This window comes from Salvelinus alpinus, chromosome 24 (assembly GCF_045679555.1).
Source record: "Salvelinus alpinus chromosome 24, SLU_Salpinus.1, whole genome shotgun sequence".
In the NCBI taxonomy this organism is placed as follows: Eukaryota; Metazoa; Chordata; class Actinopteri; order Salmoniformes; family Salmonidae; genus Salvelinus; species Salvelinus alpinus.
The window spans coordinates 40,332,913-40,360,412 of record NC_092109.1 but is presented as its reverse complement, the minus strand read 5'-3'; the positions used below and the strand labels follow the sequence as shown (position 1 = coordinate 40,360,412).

The window sequence follows — 27,500 nt, the reverse complement described above, 5'->3', positions numbered from 1 at the left end:
CACACACTCTTGTTTCTTTATTGTTGTTTTACTTGTTCAGTAAATGCTGTAAACACTTCTGTCCAACTGAACTTTTTCAAGTCAGAGGACACTGGTCCGGGGACAAGGGACTTAGTCCTGTAGGATTCTTTCTGTCCAACTGAACTTTTCCAAGTCAGAGGACACTGGTCCGGGAACAAGGGACTTAGTCCTGTAGGATTCTTTCTGTCCATCTGAACTTTTCCAAGTCAGAGGACACTGGTCCGGGGACAAGGGACTTAGTCCTGTAGGATTCTTTCTGTCCATCTGAACTTTTCCAAGTCAGAGGACACTGGTCCGGGAACAAGGGACTTAGTCCTGTAGGATTCTTTCTGTCCATCTGAACTTTTCCAAGTCAGAGGACACTGGTCCGGGGACAAGGGACTTAGTCCTGTAGGATTCTTTCTGTCCAACTGAACCTAGATGAACCTTAAACATGTTCTGACCTCTGGGGCCGAACTCTTTAGGCTAGATAGTGTGTGTTAGTGTTAGTGTGGATGAGTGAGTTTGTTTATGAATGTGTTTGTTTAAATGATGTGTTTGTTTATGAATGTGTGTTTGAGTATTTGTGTGTTTATGTGTGCCTGGATCCTGTAAGTGTGTGTGTGCCTGTAAGTGTGTGTGTGTGTGTGCCTGTAGGTGTGTGTATGCCTGTAGGTGTGTGTGTGTGCCTGTAGGTGTGTGTGTGTGTGTGCCTGTAGGTGTGTGTGTGCCTGTAGTGTGTGTGTGTGTGCCTGTAGGTGTGTGTGTGTGTGCCTGTAGGTGTGTGTATGCCTGTAGGTGTGTGTGTATGCCTGTAGGTGTGTGTGTGTGTGCCTGTAGGTGTGTGTATGCCTGTAGGTGTGTGCTTGTCACTATGAGGATTTCTCACAAGGACAAATACACACTTACATTTTGCCAGTCCCCACAAGGAAAAAGGCTATTTTAGGCTTAATTAAAGGTTAGGTTTAAGGTTAGGGTTAGGAATTAGGGTTAGGTTTAGGTTTGGTCTTTGGGGTTAAGGTTAAAATTAAGGTTAGGTTAAGGGTTAAGTTTAGGGGTTAGGGAATTGTTTGGTCCCCACAAGGATAGTAAAATGTGTGTGTGTGTGTGTGTTTGTGTGTTTGTGTGTGTGTGTGTGGGGGGGGGGGGGGGGGATTATACATGTGCCTGCACTCATGAAAAAGTACTGTTGAGTTACTACTCATCACTCCTACACCAAACCGACTGGTTTTTGTAATGTATTGCTATTGAGATGTGTAGTAAACCTGTCGTGATTTATGTAGTATTTTGTCATGAGTGATACATTGGCATATTTCACTACCGGTTAACATATTTCCTAGTCAAATCACTACATCATTCTCCCTTATTGTCTACTGTGTTTATTTAAATGTATTTCGCTAGGCAAGTCAGTTAAGAACAAATTATTTTTTACAATGACGGCCTACACCGGCCAAACCCGGACAAACGCTTAGCCAATTGTGCGGCACCCTATGGAACCCCCAATCACAGCCGGTTGTGATACAGCCTGGAATGGAACCAGGGTCTGTAGTGACTCCTCTAGCACTGAGATGCAGTGCCTTAGACCGCTGTGATACAGCCTGGAATGGAACCAGGGTCTGTAGTGACTCCTCTAGCACTGAGATGCAGTGCCTTCGACCGCTGTGATACAGCCTGGAATGGAACCAGGGTCTGTAGTGACTCCTCTAGCACTGAGATGCAGTGCCTTAGACCGCTGCAGCCACTCGGGAGGCCAACTACTGAGCTTTTGGGTATCTACTACTTAAAATCGACACATACCTACAATTCCTACATGTTCACTATTGAATTACTAGTAGTGTTGAGCGATTAGTGCTTTTTGAGTTCGGTTTCGGTTCGATTATAAAAAAACATAATCACTGTTTTGAATTTTTCAATTATTTGGGTTTGAATGCTGTAACACAAAAATAAAACAAAGAATAAAAGTCCCCTGATGGTAGTGACTGTCCATTACTGATTATCACTTAATAACCATCATTTATTCACATTACTTTACTTTAATACAATATTTCAATTGTTGTGTTTATTACATTAGTTTTATTTGATGACTTTATTATTTAATTCCAAGTCATCATCTCATCTCTATAGAGCTGCTGCCTACGTTGTCTGACAAAATCACTATTTTAGTAGTTCTTCAAAGTAAATAAGGTATACTTTTATGACTGCTGAATACCAACTATTAATCACTGAGATCATGTATTTTTCAGGTAGAGATACCTCGCCAAGCAACAGCTGCTCTCTATATCACCCCATGATCACGATACGTTGCTTAGCAACAGTTGCTCTCTATATCATCCCATGATCCCGATACGTCGCTAAGCAACACCTGCTCTCTATATCACCCCATGATCACGATACGTTGCTTAGCAACAGTTGCTCTCTATATCATCCCATGATCCCGATACGTCGCTAAGCAACAGCTGCTCTCTATATCACCTCATGATCACGATACGTCGCTAAGCAACAGCTGCTCTCTATATCACCCCATGATCACGATACGTCGCTAAGCAACAGCTGCTCTCTATATCATCCCATGGTCACGATATGTCGCTAAGCAACAGCTGCTCTCTATATCACCCCATGATCACGATACGTCGCTAAGCAACAGCTGCTCTCTATATCCCCTCACGATCACGATACGTCGCTAAGCAACAGCTGCTCTCTGTATCACCTCATGATCACGATACGTCGCTAAGCAACAGCTGCTCTCTATATCCCCTCATGATCACGATACGTCGCTAAGCAACAGCTGCTCTCTATATCACCTCATGATCACGATACGTCGCTAAGCAACAGCTACTCTCTGTATCACCTCATGATCACGATACATCGCTAAGCAACAGCTGCTCTCTGTATCACCTCATGATCACGATACGTCGCTAAGCAACAGCTGCTCTCTATATCACCTCATGATCACGATACGTCGCTAAACAACAGCTGCTCTCTATATCCCCTCACGATCACGATACGTCGCTAAGCAACAGCTGCTCTCTGTATCACCTCATGATCACGATACGTCGCTAAGCAACAGCTGCTCTCTATATCACCTCATGATCACGATACGTCGCTAAGCAACAGCTGCTCTCTATATCCCCTCACGATTGCGCATTCTTGTCTCTTCCATAGCAGGCATGAAATAAACACAGCAAGTAGATGCACAATGCATTATGGTCATTGTAGTTAATTACCACGTTTATTGTGCTAAACTATGTAGAATATTGGCCTGTTGGAAACTATAAACTCCCTACTATATGGCACAGTTCAGGTTGGATCTGATGTATCTCTAGAGAAACTACAACTCCCTACTACATGGCACAGTTCAGGTTGGATCTGATGTACCTCTAGAGAAACTACAACTCCCTACTACATGGCACAGTTCAGGTTGGATCTGATGAATCTCTAGAGAAACTACAACTCCCTACTACATGGCACAGTTTAGGTTGGATCTGATGCATCTCTAGAGAAACTACAGCTCCCTACTACATGGCATAGTTCAGGTTGGATCTGATGTATCTCTAGAGAAACTACAGCTCCCTACTACATGGCATAGTTCAGGTTGGATCTGATGCATCTCTAGAGAAACTGTGCAATGTGCTCATTGAGCTCACAGATTTTTTTTAAACTAAATGTAATTAAAATAATTGAACCAATATCATCAGTCAATTAGTTGTTTAAAATAATATATTTTGGTTAATCGCTCAGCACTAATTACTAGACAATGCCTACACATTACTGCTGTATGCCTCCTCAATCCCTATTGAATTACTACTGCTGTCTGTGTCTGTAGTGTTGTGTCGCTACTGATCACTACTGAATTGATCCTGATCCTTTTTTCATTTCCTACATGAAACCTTTTGAATTACTATTGAAAACCTTTACAACTGGTTGCCTATTCAGAATTGCTATTGACATGTTGTCTTGTTTCACTACTGTGTCACTACTACACTAGTGAACCTGTTATTTCCTCAAGTTTCTAACTGTAGTTATAAACTGGGTGGTTCGAGGCCTGAATGCGGATTGGCTGACAGCCGTGGTATATCAGGCCGTATACCACGGGTGTGACAAAACATGTATTTTTACTGTTCTAATTACGTTGCTAACCAGTTTATAATAGCAATAAGGCACCTCGGGGGTTTGTGGTATATGGCCAATATACCACGGTTAAGGGGTGTGTCCAGGCACTCCGCGATGCGTTAGCCATGGTGTATTGGCCGTATTCCACACCCTCTCGTGCATTATTGCTTAATTATATCATCAAACAACAAATAATAAGCTTATACAAACTGAATTTTTTTAAATTTCGTTAATTACATATTAAATGACCTATTTACACTCTTTTGTTAAACCATTTGAGGCCTTGTCTTCATTCAGCTTTGACTTAACTATCTTCAGATCCTCTTTTTCTGTTGAGGCTACATTTCTCCACCACGTATCCTTTAAGTAAATAAATGAAAGTACAAGACACAGTCAATTATACGCCATTGTCAGCTAACGGAGATCAACTAAGACAACACAGAAAAACATTTCAGAAACAATATTAATCTTATCAACAATGACCCCCGGTCTTCTTATGTCAAGGGTCTCCTTGGCAACAGGTCAAAAGAGGTAAACAGAATGGGTAGGTATACCAATATGAACATACTGTACATTTGCATACAAACACACATACTTATTAGCTAGGATGACGAAAACAGAGGTCATATGGCTACATTTCAATGGGGCTAGCAGGCTACACTCAGTACGTATCTATGACAATGGCTAACGGCTAAGACTGTTTTGGCTAGCAATTTTTTCTGATGTGGTAAAAAGTTAAATAAATGGCTAAACAACGACATTAACGTATTTATAAAGCAAAAAGGAAAGTTAAAAAAGTTATGAACGACGGGATGGTGAAGGATGACAGATGATTTACATCCGGGATTGTTAAAAACAGTAGCTAGCTAACAACAACCAACCGCTTCCTGTTTTGTCTCTCTTTCTGTGGTTGCGAAAAGCCGGTGTAGTAAAGCTGTAGTGTTTTGACTACTTACTTACTAGCAACATCAAGTAGTCAAAACACTACAGCTTTACAACACCGGCTCTTCGCGACCACCGAAGAAGACAAAACAGGAAGCAGTTGGTTGTTGTTAGCTGTTTCAAAATCTCTACCTGATTACTACAGGAAACACTACTGTTTTCCTACTGAACACTATAACATCTCTACCTGATTACTACAGGAAACACTACTGTTTTCCTACTGAACACTATAACATCTCTACCTGATTACTACAGGAAACACTACTGTTTTCCTACTGAACACTATAACATCTCTACCTGATTACTACAGGAAACACTACTGTTTTCCTACTGAACACTATAACATCTCTACCTGATTACTACAGGAAACACTACTGTTTTCCTACTGAACACTATAACATCTCTACCTGATTACTACAGGAAACACTACTGTTTTCCTACTGAACACTATAACATCTCTACCTGATTACTACAGGAAACACTACTGTTTTCCTACTGAACACTATAACATCTCTACCTGATTACTACAGGAAACACTACTGTTTTCCTACTGAACACTACAACATCTCTACTTGTGTATCTTGAATAGGGCATAAACTACACATTCACCTCACAATCCCTCCCAAGTCTCTACATAGTCACTACTGCACCAATAGGTTTTGTGTAGTAATACTTTAGTACTTTTTTTTAATGAGGGTGCCCTGACAGACCTGGGCGGGGTTGTGTTTATCCATATATTAGTGTTCATGCTAGTGATCAACTGTGTCCCAAATGACGGCCTATTCCGTTTTGTAGTGTGCACTATTTTTGACTAGAGCCCTATGGACCCTCATCAATAGTAGTGCACTACAAAAGGGAATAGGGTGCCATTTGAAATGACGCCATGATGATTTTCTCCTCTGTGTCTGAGTCAACACTGCAGCTGATGAACAACTGCATGAAGTACTGTCTGGCACTGTGTGTGTGTGTGTGTGTGTGTGTGTGTGTGTGTGTGTGTGTGTGTGTGTGTGTGTGTGTGTGTGTGTGTGTGTGTGTGTGTGTGTGTGTGTGTGTGTGTGTGTGTGTGTGTGTGTGTGCCAGTGCATACATGAATTCAAATTGAGAGCGAAAGAGGAAATGAGAGACGGATCGAGGGGGAGAGAGGGAGAGAGTGTGGGAGGGAGGGGAAGAGAGAGTGGGAGGGAGCAATAGAGGGGGAGAGGGAGAGAGTGTGGGAGAGAGGGGAAGAGAGAGGGAGGGAGTGAGGATGAGAGGGAAAGAGGGTAGAGAGGGAGGGAGTGGATTGGTGACTCAATCCTGCAGATTCTCACAAACTAGCAGTCTGTACCTGGCATAGGATTGAGTCACAGCAGTCTGTACCTGGCATAGGGTTGAGTCACAGCAGTCTGTACCTGGTTGAGGGTTGAGTCACAGCAGTCTGTACCTGGCATAGGGTTGAGTCACAGCAGTCTGTACCTGGCATAGGGTTGAGTCACAGCAGTCTGTACCTGGCATAGGGTTGAGTCACAGCAGTCTGTACCTGGTTGAGGGTTGAGTCACAGCAGTCTGTACCTGGTTGAGGGTTGAGTCACAGCAGTCTGTACCTGGTTTAGGGTTGAGTCACAGCAGTCTGTACCTGGTTGAGGGTTGAGTCACAGCAGTCTGTACCTGGTTTAGGGTTGAGTCACAGCAGCCTGTACCTGGTTGAGGGTTGAGTCACAGCAGTCTGTACCTGGCATAGGGTTGAGTCACAGCAGTCTGTACCTGGCATAGGGTTGAGTCACAGCAGTCTGTACCTGGCATAGGGTTGAGTCACAGCAGTCTGTACCTGGCATAGGGTTGAGTCACAGCAGTCTGTACCTGGTTGAGGGTTGAGTCACAGCAGTCTGTACCTGGTTGAGGGTTGAGTCACAGCAGTCTGTACCTGGCATAGGGTTGAGTTACAGCAGTCTGTACCTGGTTGAGGGTTGAGTCACATCAGTCTGTACCTGGCATAGGGTTGATTCACAGCAGTCTGTACCTGGTTGAGGGTTGAGTCACAGCAGTCTGTACCTGGCATAGGGTTGAGTCACAGCAGTTTGTACCTGGCATAAGGTTGAGTCACAGCAGTCTGTACCTGGTTGAGGGTTGAGTCACATCAGTCTGTACCTGGCAGAAGGTTGAGTCACATCAGTCTGTACCTGGTATAGGGTTGAGTCACAGCAGTCTGTACCTGGTTTAGGGTTGAGTCACAGCAGTCTGTACCTGGTTTAGGGTTGAGTCACAGCAGTATGTACCTGGTTTAGGGTTGAGTCACAGCAGTCTGTACTTGGTTGAGGGTTGGGCCATTCAGACAGTAGTGTTCGTGTGTGTTTGCGTAAGTGCATGCGGTGTGTGTGTGTGTGTTTACATGTTTGTGCATTTGTTTGTTCATGTGCGAGCTGACCTGTGTCGATGCATGTAGTTGTTTTGTTATCATACATATTGCATCGCGCCCCAATATAACATGATAAATAGGAGTACATATCTTCCTCCTGTATGATGACTAGTTTCTCTGAAATGCTTATTGGATTGACCTATTGTTGTGATGAGAGAGAAACACTAGAGAGAGAGGGGGGGAGAGAGAGAGGGAGAGAGAGAGAGGGGGGGAAGGGAGAGAGGGAGAGAGAGAGAGAGAGAGAGAGAGAGAGGGGGAGAGAGAGAGAGAGAGAGAGAGAGAGAGAGAGAGAGAGAGAGAGGGGGGGAGGGAGAGAGAGAGAGAGAGAGAGAGAGAGAGAGAGAGAGAGAGAGAGGGGGGGAGGGAGGGAGAGAGAGAGAGAGAGAGAGAGAGAGAGAGAGAGAGAGAGAGAGAGAGAGATGTAATCGCAGGTGCAGCGAAATGCTTATGTTCCTAGCTCCAACAGTGCAGTAATACCTAACGATACAAAACGATACAAACAAAAGACAGCGAGAGAGAGAGACGGATAGACAGAGAGGCGGGGAGAGAGAGAGTGGGGGGAGAGAGACAGATAGACAGAGAGTGGGGGGAGAGTGGGGGTGAGAGAGAGTGGGGGGGAGAGAGAGACAGATAGACAGAGAGTGGGGGGAGAGAGAGAGACAGATAGACAGAGAGTGGGGGGAGAGAGAGGGGGAGAGAGAGACAGATAGACAGAGAGAGGGGGGAGAGAGAGAGAGACAGATAGACAGAGAGTGGGGGGAGAGAGAGGGGGGAGAGAAACAGATAGACAGAGAGTGGGGGGAGAGAGAGAGACAGATAGACAGATAGTGGGGTGAGAGAGAGAGGGGGGAGAAACAGATAGACAGAGAGTGGGGGGAGAGAGAGAGGGGGGAGAGAGAGACAGAGAGACAGATAGACAGAGAGTGGGGGGAGAGAGAGAGGGGGGAGAGAAACAGATAGACAGAGAGTGGGGGGAGAGAGAGAGACAGATAGACAGAGAGTGGGGGGAGAGAGAGAGGGGGGGGGAGAGAAACAGATAGACAGAGAGTGGGGGAGAGAGAGAGGGGGGAGAGAGAGAGACAGATAGACAGAGAGTGGGGGAGAGAGAGGGGGGAGAGAGAGACAGACAGAGAGTGGGGGGAGAGAGATAGGGGTGAGAGAGAGAGACAGATAGACAGAGAGTGGGGGGAGAGAGAGAGGGGGGAGAGAGACAGACAGAGAGTGTGGGGAGAGAGAGGGGGGGTAGACAGATAGACAGAGTGTAGGGGGTAAACAGAACTTGGAGGGGAGAGAGACAGAGAGTCGGGGGGGAGAGACACAGAGATGGACATAGCAGGTGAATAGGTTCTGTGAAGTCTTGATGGATATAGCATGTGAATAGGTTATGTGAAGCCTTGATGGACATAGCAGGTGAATAGGTTCTGTGAAGCCTAGATGGACATAGCAGGTAAATAGGTTCTGTGAATCCTTGATGGACATAGCAGGTGAATAGGTTCTGTGAAGCCTAGATGGACATAGCAGGTGAATAGGTTCTGTGAATCCTTGATGGACATAGCAGGTGAATAGGTTCTGTGAAGCCTAGATGGACATAGCAGATTAATATGTTCTGTGAAGCCTAGATGGACATAGCAGGTGAATAGGTTCTGTGAAGCCTAGATGGACATAGCAAGTGAATAGGTTCTGTGAAGCCTAGATGGACATAGCAAGTGAATAGGTTCTGTGAAGCCTAGATGGACATAGCAGATTAATATGTTCTGTGAAGCCTAGATGGACATAGCAGGTGAATAGGTTCTGTGAAGCCTAGATGGACATAGCAAGTGAATAGGTTCTGTGAAGCCTAGATGGACATAGCAAGTGAATAGGTTCTGTGAAGCCTAGATGGACATAGCAGGTGAATAGGTTCTGTGAAGCCTAGATGGACATAGCAGGTGAATAGGTTCTGTGAAGCCTAGATGGACATAGCAGGTGAATAGGTTCTGTGAAGCCTAGATGGACATAGCAAGTGAATAGGTTCTGTGAAGCCTAGATGGACATAACAATTGAATAGGTTCTGTGAAGCCTTGATGGACATAGCATGTGAATAGGTTCTGTGAAGCCTAGATGGACATAGCAGGTGAATAGGTTCTGTGAAGCCTAGATGGACATAGCAGATTAATATGTTCTGTGAAGCCTAGATGGACATAGCAGGTGAATAGGTTCTGTGAAGCCTAGATGGACATAGCAAGTGAATAGGTTCTGTGAAGCCTAGATGGACATAGCAAGTGAATAGGTTCTGTGAAGCCTAGATGAGCATAGCAGATTAATATGTTCTGTGAAGCCTAGATGGACATAGCAGGTGAATAGGTTCTGTGAAGCCTAGATGGACATAGCAGGTGAATAGGTTCTGTGAATCCTTGATGGACATAGCAGGTGAATAGGTTCTGTGAAGCCTAGATGGACATAGCAAGTGAATAGGTTCTGTGAAGCCTAGATGGACATAGCAGGTGAATAGGTTCTGTGAAGCCTAGATGGACATAGCAGATTAATATGTTCTGTGAAGCCTAGATGGACATAGCAGGTGAATAGGTTCTGTGAAGCCTAGATGGACATAGCAAGTGAATAGGTTCTGTGAAGCCTAGATGGACATAGCAAGTGAATAGGTTCTGTGAAGCCTAGATGGACATAGCAGGTGAATAGGTTCTGTGAAGCCTAGATGGACATAGCAGGTGAATAGGTTCTGTGAAGCCTAGATGGACATAGCAGGTGAATAGGTTCTGTGAAGCCTAGATGGACATAGCAAGTGAATAGGTTCTGTGAAGCCTAGATGGACATAGCAAGTGAATAGGTTCTGTGAAGCCTAGATGGACATAGCAGGTGAATAGGTTATGTGAAGCCTAGATGGACATAGCAGGTGAATAGGTTCTGTGAAGCCTAGATGGACATAGCAGATTAATATGTTCTGTGAAGCCTAGATGGACATAGCAGGTGAATAGGTTCTGTGAAGCCTAGATGGACATAGCAAGTGAATAGGTTCTGTGAAGCCTAGATGGACATAGCAAGTGAATAGGTTCTGTGAAGCCTAGATGGACATAGCAGGTGAATAGGTTCTGTGAAGCCTAGATGGACATAGCAGGTGAATAGGTTCTGTGAAGCCTAGATGGACATAGCAGGTGAATAGGTTCTGTGAAGCCTAGATGGACATAGCAAGTGAATAGGTTCTGTGAAGCCTAGATGGACATAACAATTGAATAGGTTCTGTGAAGCCTTGATGGACATAGCATGTGAATAGGTTCTGTGAAGCCTAGATGGACATAGCAGGTGAATAGGTTATGTGAAGCCTAGATGGACATAGCAAGTGAATAGGTTCTGTGAAGCCTAGATGGACATAGCAAGTGAATAGGTTCTGTGAAGCCTAGATGAGCATAGCAGGTGAATAGGTTCTGTGAAGCCTAGATGGACATAGCAGGTGAATAGGTTCTGTGAAGCCTAGATGGACATAGCAGGTGAATAGGTTATGTGAAGCCTAGATGGACATAGCAGGTGAATAGGTTCTGTGAAGCCTAGATGGACATAGCAGGTGAATAGGTTCTGTGAAGCCTAGATGGACATAGCAAGTGAATAGGTTCTGTGAAGCCTAGATGGACATAGCAAGTGAATAGGTTCTGTGAAGCCTAGATGGACATAGCAAGTGAATAGGTTCTGTGAAGCCTAGATGGACATCGCAGGTGAATGGGTTCTGTGAAGCCTAGATGGACATAGCAAGTGAATAGGTTCTGTGAAGCCTAGATGGACATAGCAAGTGAATAGGTTCTGTGAAGCCTATATATGTTTTGCTGATTTACATAGTTCAGGGAGCGAGTCATCATCTCTAATATGATTGGATCAAACTGTTTTAGAAGAGCCGGCTGTTCTGGAGTCGGAGTGTGTGTGTGTGTGTGCATGCACGTGAGAGTGAGACCTGGTTGCTGTGGAAACGCGGAGCAGAGAGAGCATGTGGAGACAATCGCGACGACCATATATGGAACTGGTTTCCTGTTTAGCAGTCTGGCGGAACACTGAGATGATGGTACTGCTTTCTGATTGGTGTCAGATAGGCAGAATGTTAACAGGTTCTAAGAACTGTCTGGGTTCCATGCTGAGATTCTGTCTGTCTGGGTTAGAGCTTGGCAAAATGGACGAAAATCTATATGTGACCGACCGGCTTGATTCGGTCTTATGTAGCAACATTTGAAATTGTGTTTTTTACATTGGATAAAAGTGGAGACCAAGCTAGAAAACACCTCCTGGAGAGCTCTTCTTTGTCTACACCCGTTCAGTATCGTTCACACCCTCTTAAGCCTTAGCCCCACCCTTCTCTTTAAGCATTCACATGTGAGGCCATGTGCTAAACAGAGGGAGTACAGTAGTGTACTGAACAACCAAAGATTTCATGACTAAAGGCTGGTTTATACTACGTCTATTGACATGTCTGTAGACAGTTGTCGTAGTGACATCCTGAACATTCTATTGTCATCCGACATCAAACTTGTTGTCGTTATGAAAAAGTATAAACCCAAAGACGGCATGACATCAGCAGCCTGGTGGTCCAAAACAGGTGGATTTTAACACCAATGAACCCATTCATATAAACATGTATTGACACAATGTCAATCTAGTAAAACAGGCATCTAAAAGCAACTTTCTAACCAATGTTTTGGTTAGTTTCTAGCTTGTTAGTTAGCTAGCTAGCATTAAGTTAAGTTAGCTGGCTAGCATTAAGTTAAGTTAGCTGGCTAGCATTAAGTTAAGTTAGCTGGCTAGCATTAAGTTAAGTTAGCTGGCTAGCATTAAGTTAAGTTAGCTGGCTAGCATTAAGTTAAGTTAGCTGGCTAGCATTAAGTTAAGTTAGCTGGCTAGCATTAAGTTAAGTTAGCTGGCTAGCATTAAGTTAAGTTAGCTGGCTAGCATTAAGTTAAGTTAGCTGGCTAGCATTAAGTTAAGTTAGCTGGCTAGCATTAAGTTAAGTTAGCTGGCTAGCATTAAGTTAAGTTAACTGGCTAGCATTAAGTTAAGTTAGCTGGCTAGCATTAAGTTAAGTTAGCTGGCTAGCATTAAGTTAAGTTAGCTGGCTAGCATTAAGTTAAGTTAGCTGGCTAGCATTAAGTTAAGTTAGCTGGCTAGCATTAAGTTAAGTTAGCTGGCTAGCCAGTTCATATAATGACCGTACAGTATCATAGCTGACAACATCTTAACTTTAGCACATTTTTATTCATTATTACATGAAAATAAACTCACAGCAAGATCATTATTTACAGGTTAGTGGGAAGCTATTTACAGAAAATAGCTTATGGTTGTGAGTTTGACGAATTAAAAGCAGGGCATTCTACCGGAGAATTTGAGAACTTGGACACTTTCTCGTTGGCCTAACTTTATATCCTAATCTGACTTTGGTGCAGGTCATGTTGTTCTTCACATTACCGTCTCTGGTAAACACACACTATATCAAATAAAATCAAAGTTTATTTGTCACATGCACAAGTCATAATGTTACTACCATGCATAAATCTGCAGGTAACTAAAACTAACCAACTCGGGTTCAATGTTAGCTAGCCAGCTAACATAAGTCTCTAACTAGCAATGCAAATGGCTTTCTTAGATACGAATAATATTACTACACAGATCATACACGTAACGTTAGCGAGCCAGCCAGCTAATGTTAGCTAGCGAACAGAATGCTTTAACTTGCAATGAAAACTACTTTCTGACAAAGTTTTCTGACAAAACTTATAATATTGGAAAATGTAGCTAGCTAGACTCTCATACCCATATACATGGATGAACTATTCACCCTCTCTGTCACCATGGTTTCTCTTAGTTTGAAGATGTAATCCGGAGACAGGTGTTTTATACAACAGCTTCTGTATGTTCTCTTTTCGACTCCCCCCGCATATTTGCAATCCGACGCTATCATACTCTGCTTCCACTGGGCATTTCACTGATTTCAAAACTCAGTCAACTTCTTCCGTGACAACAACACTGTTGATCACCGTTTCAGAAGACTATACAATGTCTGCTTCAATTAAAATGTTTTTACCCAAATCAGGGATTTCCTCCATCGTCTGATTCATTTTCAGAGTAAGAGAGAGTCAGCATGGCACGATCGTTCTCCAGAAAGAGGAGAGCATTAGCAACACTTTTGCAGTTCTTCGTGATATCTTTTAAAAAAGCTGCATTAGATTGGATTATCTACACATACTGAGCATCTCATGTTATAGACAGAAGCACGCTACATGGCAGACCAATCAGAACTCATCTCTCGGCATGTCCAGCCCATCTATTATCTCAGCCAATCGTGGCTAGCAGGAAGGTTCCTGTCTTTTTTTTGTGGCTAAACCATCTAGGCTCGTAATTTCACAATTGTATTCATATTTACAGATGGCATACAAGTTTGTTATTAAGGCATATGAAAGTTCACATGTTCCAGAAGGAATTTGTGCCAAAAACGCATTTTGATCAAAAAAAGAAATGTTTACGTTCAAATGCATCTCCTGTGAAGTTGTGACGTGCGACACATGCCTAGTTTCCTGAAACAAGTCACATATCGTGATAAATTGACTGAATTATCAGAAAGACGATAAATTGAACGATAAGTTTACACCAGTTACTTTATGTTACCCTTAAAACTACTACAGCTACTATCAGCCTAGGTTCCATTCTCAGGTTCTATTTCAGTCTGGGTTCCATTCTCAGGTTCTATATAAGTCTGGGTTCCATTCTCAGGTTCTATATCAGTCTGGGTTCCATTCTCAGGTTCTATATAAGTCTATGTTCCATTCTCAGGTTCTATATCAGTCTGGGTTCCATTCTCAGGTTCTATATCAGTCTGGGTTCCATTCTCAGGTTCTATATCAGTCTGGGTTCCATTCTCAGGTTCTATATCAGTCTGGGTTCCATTCTCAGGTTCTATATCAGTCTGGGTTCCATTCTCAGGTTCTATATAAGTCTATGTTCCATTCTCAGGTTCTATATCAGTCTGGGTTCCATTCTCAGGTTCTATATAAGTCTGGGTTCCATTCTCAGGTTCTACATCAGTCTGGGTTCCATTCTCAGGTTCTATATCAGTCTGGGTTCCATTCTCAGGTTCTATATCAGTCTGGGTTCCATTCTCAGGTTCTATATAAGTCTATGTTCCATTCTCAGGTTCTATATCAGTCTGGGTTCCATTCTCAGGTTCTATATCAGGCTGGGTTCCATTCTCAGGTTATATTTCAGTTTGGGTTCCATTCTAAGGTTCTATATCAGTCTATGTTCCATTCTCAGGTTCTATATCAGTCTGGGTTCCATTCTCAGGTTCTATATCAGTCTATGTTCCATTATCAGCTTCTATGTCAGTCTAGGTTCTATTCTCAGGTTCTGTATCAGCATAGGTTCCATTCTCAGGTTCTATTTCAGTCTGGGTTCCATTCTCATCGCCTATATCAGTCTATGTTCCATTCTCAGGTTCTATTTCAGTCTGGGTTCCATTCTCAGGTTCTATATCAGCCTGGGTTCCATTCTCATCACCTATATCAGTCTATGTTCCATTCTCAGGTTCTATTTCAGTCCGGGTTCCATTCTCAGGTTCTGTATCAGCCTAGGTTCCATTCTCAGGTTCTATATCAGTCTATGTTCCATTCTCAGGTTTTATTTCAGTCTGGGTTCCATTCTCAGGTTCTGTATCAGCCTAGGTTCCATTCTCAGGTTCTATATCAGTCTATGTTCCGTTCTCAAGTTCTATATCAGTCTGGGTTCCATTCTCAGGTTCTATATCAGTCTGGGTGTCGTTCTCAGGGTCTATATTAAGTCTGATGTTCATTTCTTAGGATCTGAGTTAGTCAGTATAACATTCTCAGTTTCTATAGTGAATTGGTTTAAACGTTCTCAGGTTCGGTGTTCCGTAGACAGCTGTTACTGTCTGAGGTTGGAGACTGAAATAGCTGCTGTGATACTGGACTGAAATGCATCATATAACTGAAATAGTTTCTGTGCTGTGTACCTGCCCTTGTGTTCTCTCTACGTGGAGAGAACAGACTTGGAGGGTTATCTCCAAACCTTCAGCCTGGAAAAACAACCTTTTAACACTGATGCTATTTTTTAAACAGGTTCATTTAATGCAATCCTATATACATATCCACAGTCTCTACCTCTTTCTGTCCCTCCTTCCCTCTCCCTCCCTCCATCTCTCCATTTTTCTCCTTCCCTCTCCCTCCCTCCATCTCTCCATTTCTGTCCTTCCCTCTCCCTCCCTCCATCTCTCCATTTCTCTCCTTCCCTCTCCCTCCCTCCATCTCTCTCCATCTCTCTCCAGCTCTCTCTATCTCTATCTCTGTGTGCATGCACATGTGCGAGTGTGCATTTGTGGGTCATCATACAGCATCTTCAGAACTGCTGAATTACACCCACAATGCATCATGTTCCCCCAGACTTCCTCCATGTCTGTCTGTGGTTCAGAGAGATGGGCGTAAATTTTCACAAATGCCTTAATATACTTCATTCCCAAACATTCTATGAATTTATGAAAACGTGAAAATGAGCATATCTAAGTTCTCGCTTGTCAGAAAAAGTTAAAGAAAATGTAATGTTCTTCCTGGGGGTGTATATGAACAGATATAAGATTTCACGTTGCTAAAACGCTATCAGTTCTATTTTAATGTGGCTGTAAACCCAGTTCTAGATGTCCAGAGTTCCAACTCTAGAACTGTACCATTAGAACCTATGGAATGGAACAGAATTCAGAGAGACAATGGAATGGAACAGAATTCAGAGAGACAATGGAATGGAACAGAATTCAGAGAGACAATGGAATGGAACAGAATTCAGAGAGACAATGGAATGGAACAGAATTCTGAGAGACAATGGAATGGAACAGAATTCAGAGAGACAATGGAATGGAACAGAATTCAGAGAGACAATGGAATGAAACAGAATTCAGAGAGACAATGGAATGAAACAGAATTCTGAGAGACAATGGAATGGAACAGAATTCAGAGAGACAATGGAATGAAACAGAATTCAGAGAGACAATGGAATGAAACAGAATTCAGAGAGACAATGGAATGGAACAGAATTCAGAGAGACAATGGAATGGAACAGAATTCAGGGAGACAATGGAATGAAACAGAATTCAGAGAGACAATAGAATGAAACAGAATTCAGAGAGACAATGGAATGAAACAGAATTCAGAGAGACAATGGAATGAAACAGAATTCAGAGAGACAATGGAATGGAACAGAATTCAGAGAGACAATGGAATGGAACAGAATTCAGAGAGACAATGGAATGAAACAGAATTCAGAGAGACAATAGAATGGAACAGACTTCTGAGAGACAATGGAATGAAACAGAATTCAGAGAGACAATAGAATGAAACAGAATTCAGAAAGACAATAGAATGAAAGAATTCAGAGAGACAATGGAATGGAACAGAATTCAGAGAGACAATGGAATGAAACAGAATTCAGAGAGACAATGGAATGGAACAGAATTCAGAGAGACAATGGAATGAAACAGAATTCAGAGAGACAATGGAATGAAACAGAATTCAGAGAGACAATGGAATGGAACAGAATTCTGAGAGACAATGGAATGGAACAGAATTCAGAGAGACAATGGAATGAAACAGAATTCAGAGAGACAATGGAATGGAACAGAAATCTGAGAGACAATGGAATGGAACAGAATTCAGAGAGACAATGGAATGAACAGAAATCTGAGAGACAATGGAATGGAACAGAATTCAGAGAGACAATGGAATGAAACAGAATTCAGAGAGACAATGGAATGGAACAGAAATCTGAGAGACAATGGAATGGAACAGAAATCAGAGAGACAATGGAATGGAACAGAAATCAGAGAGACAATGGAATGGAACAGAATTCAGAGAGACAATGGAATGGAACAGAAATCAGAGAGATAATGGAAAAAGCGTAAGTCTATCAATGAATGCAACATTCTAATTGGATCACTTATAATGGTCCAGTATGGCTCAGTTAGCAGCGCCAGGATCATGGGTTCAATTCCCACTGGGGTCACATATACTAATACAAAAATGTATCCACTCACTGTACTGTAAGTCATTCTGGATACAAGTGTGTGCTAAATGGCTATATTAATCTTTCATTTCCACCTGAATTGACTGAGGGAGGAGGCCAAAACAAATATAGACACCACCCCTCTGGACTGTGTGTGTGTGTATGTGTGTGTGTGTGTGTGTGTGTGTGTGTGTGTGTGTGTGTGTGTGTGTGTGTGTGTGTGTGTGTGTGTGTGTGTGTGTGTGTGTGTGTGTGTGTGTGTGTGTGTGTGTGTGTGTGTGTGTGTGTGTGTGTGTGTGTGTGTGTGTGTGTGTGTGTGTGTGTGTGTGTGTGTGTGTGTGTGTGTGTGTGTGTGTGTGTGTGTGTGTGTGTGTGTGTGTGTGTGTGTGTGTGTGTGTGTGTGAACCCCACCTGGTGCCCACTGACTCTGGCTCCTCTTGCGTGAGCAGACACACTCACTACCACAGATGAGACCTCTGTATGGTGTGTGTGTCATGATTGTTTCAGTTTAATCAGATAGCAATGATCAACTGGAGAAAGTAATCAATAAGGTGCTCTTTCTCTCTCTCCCTCCCTCCCCTAGGGCCATGTGGTGTGATACACAGTTAAATGGTTTATCAGTAGAGCTGTGAGTTCGGTCTCATCACTCACCTTTCTGGTAGGAGCAGAGGATATCAGGGAAGAGGAGGAGTCCTCTCAATAGCCTTGGTTTCTCAAATGACTGCCTCGCCTGGTTCACCAACTACTTCGCAGAAAGAGTTCAGTGTGTAAAATCGGAGGGACAGTTGTCCGGACCTCTGGCAGTCTCTATGGGGCTACCACAGGGTTCAATTCTCGGGCCGACTCTTTTCTCTGTATATATCAACGATGTCGCTCTTGCTGTGGGGGATTCCCTGATCCACCTCTACGCAGACGACACCATTCTGTATACATCTGGCCCTTCTTTGGACACTGTGTTAACTAACCTCCAAACGAGCTTCAATGCCATACAACACTCCTTCCGTGGCCTCCAACTGCTCTTAAACGCTAGCAAAACCAAATGCATGCTTTTCAACCGTTCGCTGCCCGCACCCGCCCGCCCGACTAGCATCACTACTCTGGACGGTTCTGACCTAGAATACGTGGACAACTACAAATACCTAGGTGTCTGGCTAAACTGTAAACTCTCCTTCCAGACTCATATCAAACATCTCCAATCTAAAATCAATTATAGAATCGGCTTTCTATTTCGCAACAAAGCCTCCTTCACTCACGCCGCCAAACTTGCCCTAGTAAAACTGACTATCCTACCGATCCTCGACTTCGGCGATGTCTTCTACAAAATAGCTTCCAATACTCTAGTCAGCAAACTGGATGCAGTCTGTCACAATGCCATCCGTTTTGTTACCAAAGCGCATATACCACCCACCACTGCGACCTGTATGCTCTAGTCGGCTGGCTCTCGCTACATATTTGTCGCCAGACCCACTGGCTCCAGGTCATCTACAAGTCTATGCTAGGTAAAGCTCCGCCTTGTCTCAGCTCACTGGTCATGATAACAACACCCACCCGTAGCACGCGCTCCAGCAGGTATATCTCACTGGTCATCCCCAAAGCCAATACCTCGTTTGGCCGCCTTTCCTTCCAGTTCTCTGATGCCAGTGACTGGAACGAATTGCAAAAATCGCTGAAGCTGGAGACTGACATTTCCCTCACTAACTTTAAACATCAGCTATCTGAGCAGCTAACCGATCGCTGCAGCTGTACATAGTCCATCTGTAAATAGCCCACCCAATCTACCTACCTCATCCCCATATTGTTTTTTTTTACTGTGCTGCTCTTTTGCACACCATCATCTGCTCATCATCATCTGCTCATCTATCACTCCAGTGTTAATCTGCTAAATTATAATTGCTTTGCTACTATGGCCTATGAATTGCCATACCTCCTCATGCCATTTGCACAAACTGTATATATACTTTTCTTTTTTTCTATTGTGTTTTTGACTGTACACTTGTTTATGTGTAACTCTGTGTTGTTGTTTCTGTCCCACTGCTTTGCTTTATCTTGGCCAGGTCACAGTTGTAAATGAGATCTTGTTCTCAACTAACCTACCTGGTTAAATCAAGGTGAAATAAAAAATAAAAAAATAAAAAAGGGTTGCAGTGATTTCACTCGCTGTAGTAGCTGACGTGTATAGTGTTGAGTCATCCACATACATAGACACACTGGCTTTACTCAAGGCCAGTGGCATGTCATTAGTAAAGTTTGAGAAAAAGTAAGGGGCCTAGACAGCTGCCCTGGGGAATTCCTGATTCTCCCTGGATTATGTTGGAGATGCTTCCATTCCATTCCATTTTTAAATGTATGGATAGCCAGGTGCACACTCCAACACTCCAACACTGAGACATCAGTTACAGATAGCCAGGTGCACACTCCAACACTCCAACACTCAGACATAATTTACAAACAAAGCATTTGTGTTCAGTGAGTCCGCCAGATCAGATGTAGTAGGGATGACCAGGTATTTTCTCTAAGTGCCTGAATTAGACTATTTTCCTGTCCTGCTAAGCATTCAAAATGCAACGAGTGCTTTTGGGTGTCAGGGAAATGTATGGAGTAGTAAGTACATTATTTTCTTTAGGAATATAGTCTAGTAAAAGTAAACATTGTCAAAAATATAAATAGTAAAGTACAGATAACCCCCCAAAAACGACAGGTAGTACTCAAGTATTTTCCTTAATTACTTTACAACACTGCCTGGGGGCACACACTTTCCAGTATGCTTAAATAAAAAATATGGCAAATAGTAGTGGCAATATTGTCCCCTATTATCCTCAGTAATTTTCCATCCAGTGAACAAAATAATTAAAGCTGTTGGCAATATCAGTTTTGTGATTCAATGAATGATGGATCTGAGTTTGCCTTTTGTCCCAAAATGTGCTCCAAAGCTTTTTACTCTCATGCTTTAAATCAACTAAAGAATATCTAATGTTATTTGTCACATGCACCGAATACAACAGGTGTAGACCTTACAGTGAAATGCTTACTTACAAGCCCTGAACCAACAATGCAGTTTTAAGAAAAATAAGTGTTAAGAAAGTATTTACTAAAATAAACCGAAGTCAAAAATAAATAGAAAATAAGAAAATAGGATGAGGTTATATACAGGATATTACGGTACAGAGTCAATGTGGAGGCTATATACAGGGTATTACGGAACAGAGTCAATGTGGAGGCTATATACAGGGGGTACCAGTACAGAGTCAATGTGGAGGCTATATACAGGGGGTACCAGTACAGAGTCAATGTGGAGGCTATATACAGGGGGTACCAGTACAGAGTCAATGTGGAGGCTATATACAGGGGGCACCGGTACAGAGTCAATGTGCGGGGGCACAGGTTAGTCAAGGTAATTGAGGTAATATGTACATGTAGGTAGAGTTATTAAAGTGACTATGCATAGATAATAACAGAGAGTAGCAGCAGTGTAAAAGAGGGGGGACAATGTAAATAGTCTGGGTAGCCATTTGATTAGCTGTTCAGGAGTCTTATGGCTTGGGGGTAGAAGCTGTTAAGAAGCCTTTTGGATCTAGACTTGGTGCTCCGGTACCGCTTGCCGTGCGGTAGGAGAGAGAACAGTCTATGACTCGGGTGGCTGGAGTCTTTGGCAATTTTTAGGGTCTTCCTCTGACACCGCCTGGTTAAGAGGTCCTAGATGGCAGGCAGCTTGACCCCAGTGATGTACTGGGCCGTACGCACTACCCTCTGTAGTGCCTTGCGGTCGGAGACCGACCAGTTGCCATACCAGGCGGTGATGAAACCAGTCAGGATGCTCTCGATGGTGCAGCTGTATAACTTTTTGAGGATCTGAGGACCCATGCCAAATTTTTCGGGTTTCCTGAGGGGGAATAAGCTTTGTTTTGCCCTCTTCACGACTGTCTTGGTGTGTTTGGACCATAATAGTTTGTTGATGATATGGACACCAAAGAACTTGAAGCTCTCAACCTGCTCCACTACAACCCCGTCGATGAGAATGGAGGCGTGCTCGGTCCTCCTTTTCCTGCAGTCCACAATCATCTACTTTGTCTTGGTCACGTTTATTAGGGAGAGGTTGTTATCTTGGCACCACCCGGCCAGGTCATACATGTGTCAAGTGCATCGTCTGTTTGCTCCTCATTATACATCATGGACCAACAAATATTATTTACATCAACAACATAGGAATCACTACAAAACGTATTTATTGTATGACCTCTTATACACTAAACATGAATAATTATCAGATTTACTGTAGACCTTTCCTGTCTTCAAGTGACCAAATTGCCCTCTAGTGGCAATTTGTTATTAATATTTTTCACAATTTCATAATTAATAATCATTGTAAAAAATAACGGACGAAAATTCAGTGTTTCTATGTCAAACGATTTCATTATATTTCAGTTTTTTGTGATGTATATAAAGTGTAATATTGAGCTGCAAACTCAAAACTGAATACATTTCAACTCTATATCTGACAAGGTAAAGGTGTCTTCTTCTTTTTAAGTCCATAACCATGTGTTTGTGGTGTATACTTTTGTTTCAAAGTAGCTTCGTTTAAGACTACCAAGAAACACTGTGTGTGACCCTGATTTAGCCCACTGCAGTAATTAAACATGTCTTCTGTGTAATGCCTGCAGCATGATCTGTTTTCCTGCTCGCACATACTACAGTTTGTGGTCGGAGCTTGTCTCTGTATTTAGCGCATATTAAACCTGCTGTAGGATTTATTGCGGCCAGCAGGTCAAACAAAGAACCGGTCAGTAAAAAGAGTCATTCAAAAACAAAGAATCGTTCGTGAACTGCACATCACTACTCTTCTTTTTGAACGACTCTTTTTACTGACCAGTTCTTTGTTTGACCTGCTGGCCACAATAAATCCTATAGCAGGTCAAACAAATAACTGGACAGTAAAAAGAGTCGTTTGTGAACTGCACATCACTACTCTGCATCATACAGTGTAAAGTTAACAGAGACTGCAGATGGTGTTAGAGAGTGTTATTCATCACTTCAGACACAAGCCTTCGCCAACAGTCATTATTACCATTATTTCCATAATATTATCATACCACACTGTTATACTCTGATATGGGTGGTGTGGTCATTATGCTAAAGGAGAGGGGAGAGGAGACGAGAGGGTAGGGTAGGGTAGAGGAGAAGAGAGGAGAGGAGAGGCGAGGAGAGGGTAATTGTCTGGGAAAGGGAATAACTAGTCAGTTGTACAACTGAATGCCTTCAACTGAAATGTGTCTTCTGCATTTAACGCGACCCCTCTGAATCAGAGTCTGCTCTTGGTAAAAGAGCATCAGTGCAGTGAGGTAACACTAGATAGACTTCAGTATTCAACGTTTGTCCAGGTCCCCAGGACATCAGGAGATGTCTTCAATACCGGACACTAGGGGCAATGTGAGCACGTATTACCTTCTAGTAGGGAGATGCCTTCAATACCGTCCACTAGGGGCAACATAGAGCACGTATTACCATCTAGTAGGGAGATGCCTTCAATACCGTCCACTAGGGGCAACGTGAGCACCTATTACCATCTAGTAGGGAGATGCCTTCAATACCAGCCATTAGGGGCAACATAGAGCACGTATTACCATCTAGTAGTGAGATGCCTTCGATACTGTCCACTAGGGGCAACGTGAGTATCCTACAGTGCATTCGGAAAGTATTCAGACCCCTTGACCTTTACGTTATAGCCTTATAAATTTACGTTATAGCCTTATTCTAAAATTGATTAAATAAATAAAAATCCTCAGCATTCTACAGACAATACCCCATAATGACAAAGCAAAAAACAGGTTTTGATGAAATTTTTGCAAATGTATTAAAAGTAAAAAACAGAAATACATTAATTAAATAAATATGCAGACCCTTTCTATGCGACTCGAAATTGAGCTCAGGTGCATCCTGTTTCCATTGATCATCCTTGAGATGTTTCTACAACTTGATTGGAGTCCACCTGTTGTAAATTCAATTGATTGGAAATGATTTGGAAAGGCACACACCTGTCTATATTCAGTCGGAAGTTTACATACACTTAGGTTGGAGCCATTAAAACTCGTTTTTCAACCACTCCACAAATGTCTTGTTAACTAACTTTAGTTTTTGCAAGTCGGTTAGGACATCTACTTTGTGCATGACACAATCATTTTTCCAACAATTGTTTACAGACAGATTATTTCACTTATAATTCACTGTATCACAATTCCAGTGGGTCAGAAGTTTACATACACTAAGCTGACTATGCCTTTAAACAGCTTGGAAAATTCCAGACAATTATGTCATGGCTTTAGAAGTTTCTGATAGGCTAATTGACATAATTTGAGTCAATTGGAGTTGTATCTGTGGATGTATTTCAAGGCCTACCTTCAAACTCAGTGCCTCTTTGCTCGACATCATGGGAAAATCAAAAGAAATCAGCCAAGACCTCAGAAAAACATTGTAGACCTCCACATGTTTGGTTCATCCTTGGGAGCAATTTCCAAACGCCTGAAGGTACCACGTTCATCTGTACAAACAATAGTATGCAAGTATACACCATGGGACCACACAGCCATCATACCGCTCAGGAAGGAGAGGTGTTCTGTCTCCTAGAGATGAATGTACTTTGGTGCAAATCAATTCCAGAACAACAGCAAATGACCTTGTGAAGATGCTGGAGGAAACAGGTACAAAAGTATCTATATCCATAGTAAAACAAGTATATCGACATAACCTGAAAGGTCGCTTGGCAAGGAAGAAGCCAATGCTCCAAAACCACCATAAAAAAGCCCGACTACGGTTTGCAACTGCACATGTGAACAAAGATCGTACTTTTTGGAGAAATGTCCTCTGGTCTGATGAAACAAAAATAGGACTGTTTGGCCATAATGACCATTGTTATGTTTGGAGGAAAAACGGGGAGGCTTGCAAGCCGAAGAACACCATCCCAACCGTGAAGCACGGGGGTGGCAGCATCATGTTGTGGGGGTGCTTTGCTGCAGGAGGGACTGGTGCACTTCACAAAATAGATGGCATCATGAGGTAGGACAATTATGTGGATATATTGAAGCAAAATCTCAAGACATCAGTCAGGAAGTTAAAGCTTGGTCGCAAATGGGTCTTCCAAATGGACAATGACCCCAAGCATACTTCCAAAGTTGTGGCAAAATGGCTTAAGGACAACAAAGTCAAGGTATTGGAGTGGCCATCACAAAGCCCTGACTTCAATCCCATAGAAAACTTGTGGACAGAACTGAAAAAGTGTGTGCAAGCAATGAGGCCTCCAAACCTGACTCAGTTACACCAGCTCTGTCATGAGGAATGGGCCAAAATTCACCCAAATTATTGTGGGAAGCTTGTGGAAGGCTACCCGAAACGTTTGACCCAAGTTAACCAATTTAAAGGCAATGCTACCAAATACTAATTGAGTGTATGTAAACCTCTGACCCACTGCGAATGTGATGAAAGAAATAAAAGCTGAAATAAATAATTCTCTCTAATATTATTCTGACATTTCACATTCTTAAAATAAAGTGGTGATCCTAACTGACTTAAGACAGGGGATTTTTACTAGGATTAAATGTCAGTAATTGTGAAAAACTGAGTTTAAATGTATTCGGCTAAGGTGTATGTAAACTTCCGACTTCGACTGTAAGATCCCACAGTTGACAGTGCATGTCAAAGCAAAACCCAAGCCATGAGGTCGAAGGAATTGTCCTTCAGAGCTTCGAGACAGGATTGTGTCGATGCACAGAACTGGGGAAGGGTACAAACAAATGTATGCAGCATTGAAAGTCCCCAAGAACACAGTGACCTCTGTCATTATTAAATGGAAGAAATTTGGAACCACCAAGACTCTTCCTAGAGCTGGCCACCCGCCAAACTGAGAAATCAAGGGAGAAGGGCCTTGGTCAGACAGGTAACCAAGAACCTGATGGTCATTCTGACAATGCTCTAGTGTTACTCTGTGGAGATGGGAGAACCTTCCAGAGGGACATTCATCTCTGCAGCACTCCACAAATCAGGTCTTTATGGTAGTGGCCAGACGGAAGCCACTCCTCAGTAAAAGACACATGACAACCCGCTTGGAGTTTGCAACAGTGCACCTAAAGGACTCTGGTCTGATGAAACCAAGATTGAACTCTTTGGCCTGAATTCCAAGCATCACATTTGGAGGAAACCTGGCACCATCCTTACGGTGAAGCATGGTGGTGGCAGCATCATGCTGTGGGGATGTTTTTCAGCAGCTGGTACTGGGAGACTAGTCAGGATTGAGGAAATGATGAACAGAGCATTCTTTGATGAAAACCTGCTCTGGAGTGCTCAGGCCCACAACCCTAAGCACACAGTCAAGACAACATTTTACATTTAGCAGACACTCTTATCCAGAGAGACTTACAGTAGTGAATGCATATGTTTTCATACTTTTTTTTTCATACTTTTTCTTTCATACTGGCCCCCTATGGGATTCAATCCGACAACCCTGATATTGCAAGCACCATGCTCTACCAACTGAGCTACATGGGACCGCAGGAGTGGCTTTGGGACAGGTCTCTGAATGTCCTTGAGTGGCTCAGCCAGAGCCAGAGCCTTAACTTGAACCCGATCAAACATCTCTGTAAAGAACTGAAAATAGCTGTGCAGCAACGCTCCCCATCCAACCTGACAGAGCTTGAGAGGATCTGCAGAGAAGAATGGAAGAAACTCCCCATATGCAGATGTGCCAAGCTTGTAGCGTCATACCCAAGAAGACTTGAGGCTGTAATCACTGCCAAAGGTGCTTCAGCAAAGTACTGAGTAAAGGGTCTGAATACTTATGTAAATGTGATATTTCTGTTTTATTTTAGTTTTTATAAATTAGATCTCTTTCCCTGTTTCTCCTCTTTATCTCTCTGCATCTCTCTCTCTCTCTCGTTGTTGCTCCTCTCTCTCTTTCTCTCTCCATCTCGTTGTTGCTCCTCTCTCTCTCTGCATCTCTCACTCGCTGTTTCTCCTTTCTCTCCCTCTATTTCTCTCTGCATCTCTCTCTCTCTCTGCATCTTTCTCTCTCCACCGCAGCACTTGCCCCACTGGTCCTGGTGCACGTCATTGTATACGCAAGCAGCCCTACCGCCTATGAGCGCTCTGTAATGTGTAGTATACCGCGCGCTCTGCTCGCTCTCCAATTCAATATAATTATTAACGGAGCTGTTAGCCCAGAGTCCTCAGAAAGTGCCGCTGTTTCTCTCCTTTTCTCCCTTTTCTCCTCTCTCTCTTTTTTTTGGAATAACACTGTGTTTTCATCATGCTTGAAGTCGAAGGTAGGGCTTGCTTTAATTTTGTCTCATATCTTTTTGTTGATATTTTAACTGACAATTGAGCGAAATTATGCCGCGACGGTTTACCGTTCTCTTCTCGAATATGTTCCCATAGAGGTCCTCTACAATCGAGGATGGATTCGTAATGAAATGCCATGTATGGCTGTAACCGTTAGTAGATTATAATACAATGCAAATGGATATTCGAGTAGGATGAGTGACTCTGAGAGAAAGACAGAATGTGCTCCTTCATTGCGTAATGTTTAGAGGTGGGTCTACGGTGTGCGTAATGGTGAAGCTGGATTTCATCAATGGAGCCGCTCTGTGCATTTAAATTGGTGTGTAGCCTACACAATAGCGACGTCCAATGCTGGAAAGAGACTGTTACAATGTTGGTATCCACAAATTGAGACATTAGAAGAGGCTAGCTAGTTAGTATTCAAGTAGGTTCTGTGTAGCCTGTGGGCGTTTATAAAAAATATATTTTCCACAGGTGAGGACTGGTGATATCGGGCTCAGTGGCTCTGAGACCTTCTCCCCAGTGAGGTCTTCTTGACTTGAATCCTGAAAAAAAATCTGTGAACTGAACTAGTCCATGGCCCTATGAGATGGGTTATGTTTAAGGGGAGAGATGGGAGATTTGGGAGACAGGCCTGGTTTGGGATCATAAGGAGAGAGGTGTTTCGCTTAGGGGAGACAGTGGGGAGTGGCGGCTTGCTCGG

General features: G+C 43.0%; 1 protein-coding gene across 2 annotated transcripts in view; it reads left to right on the top strand.

The window, feature by feature from the left end:
- Positions 1-27,500, top strand: part of dclk1a (doublecortin-like kinase 1a) — a 192,430-nt gene that overhangs the window by 99,128 nt on the left and 65,802 nt on the right. Inside the window, exon 1 of one of the 2 annotated variants that reach the window (XM_071364898.1) lies at positions 26,645-26,781. The exons of the other annotated variant lie outside the window; for it this stretch is intronic. Within the exon in view, the coding sequence (XP_071220999.1) occupies positions 26,766-26,781 (16 nt within the window). The 5' untranslated portion in view covers positions 26,645-26,765. Of the gene's footprint in view, positions 1-26,644; positions 26,782-27,500 lie in introns of those variants that run through there. 2 annotated transcript variants of the gene reach the window in all.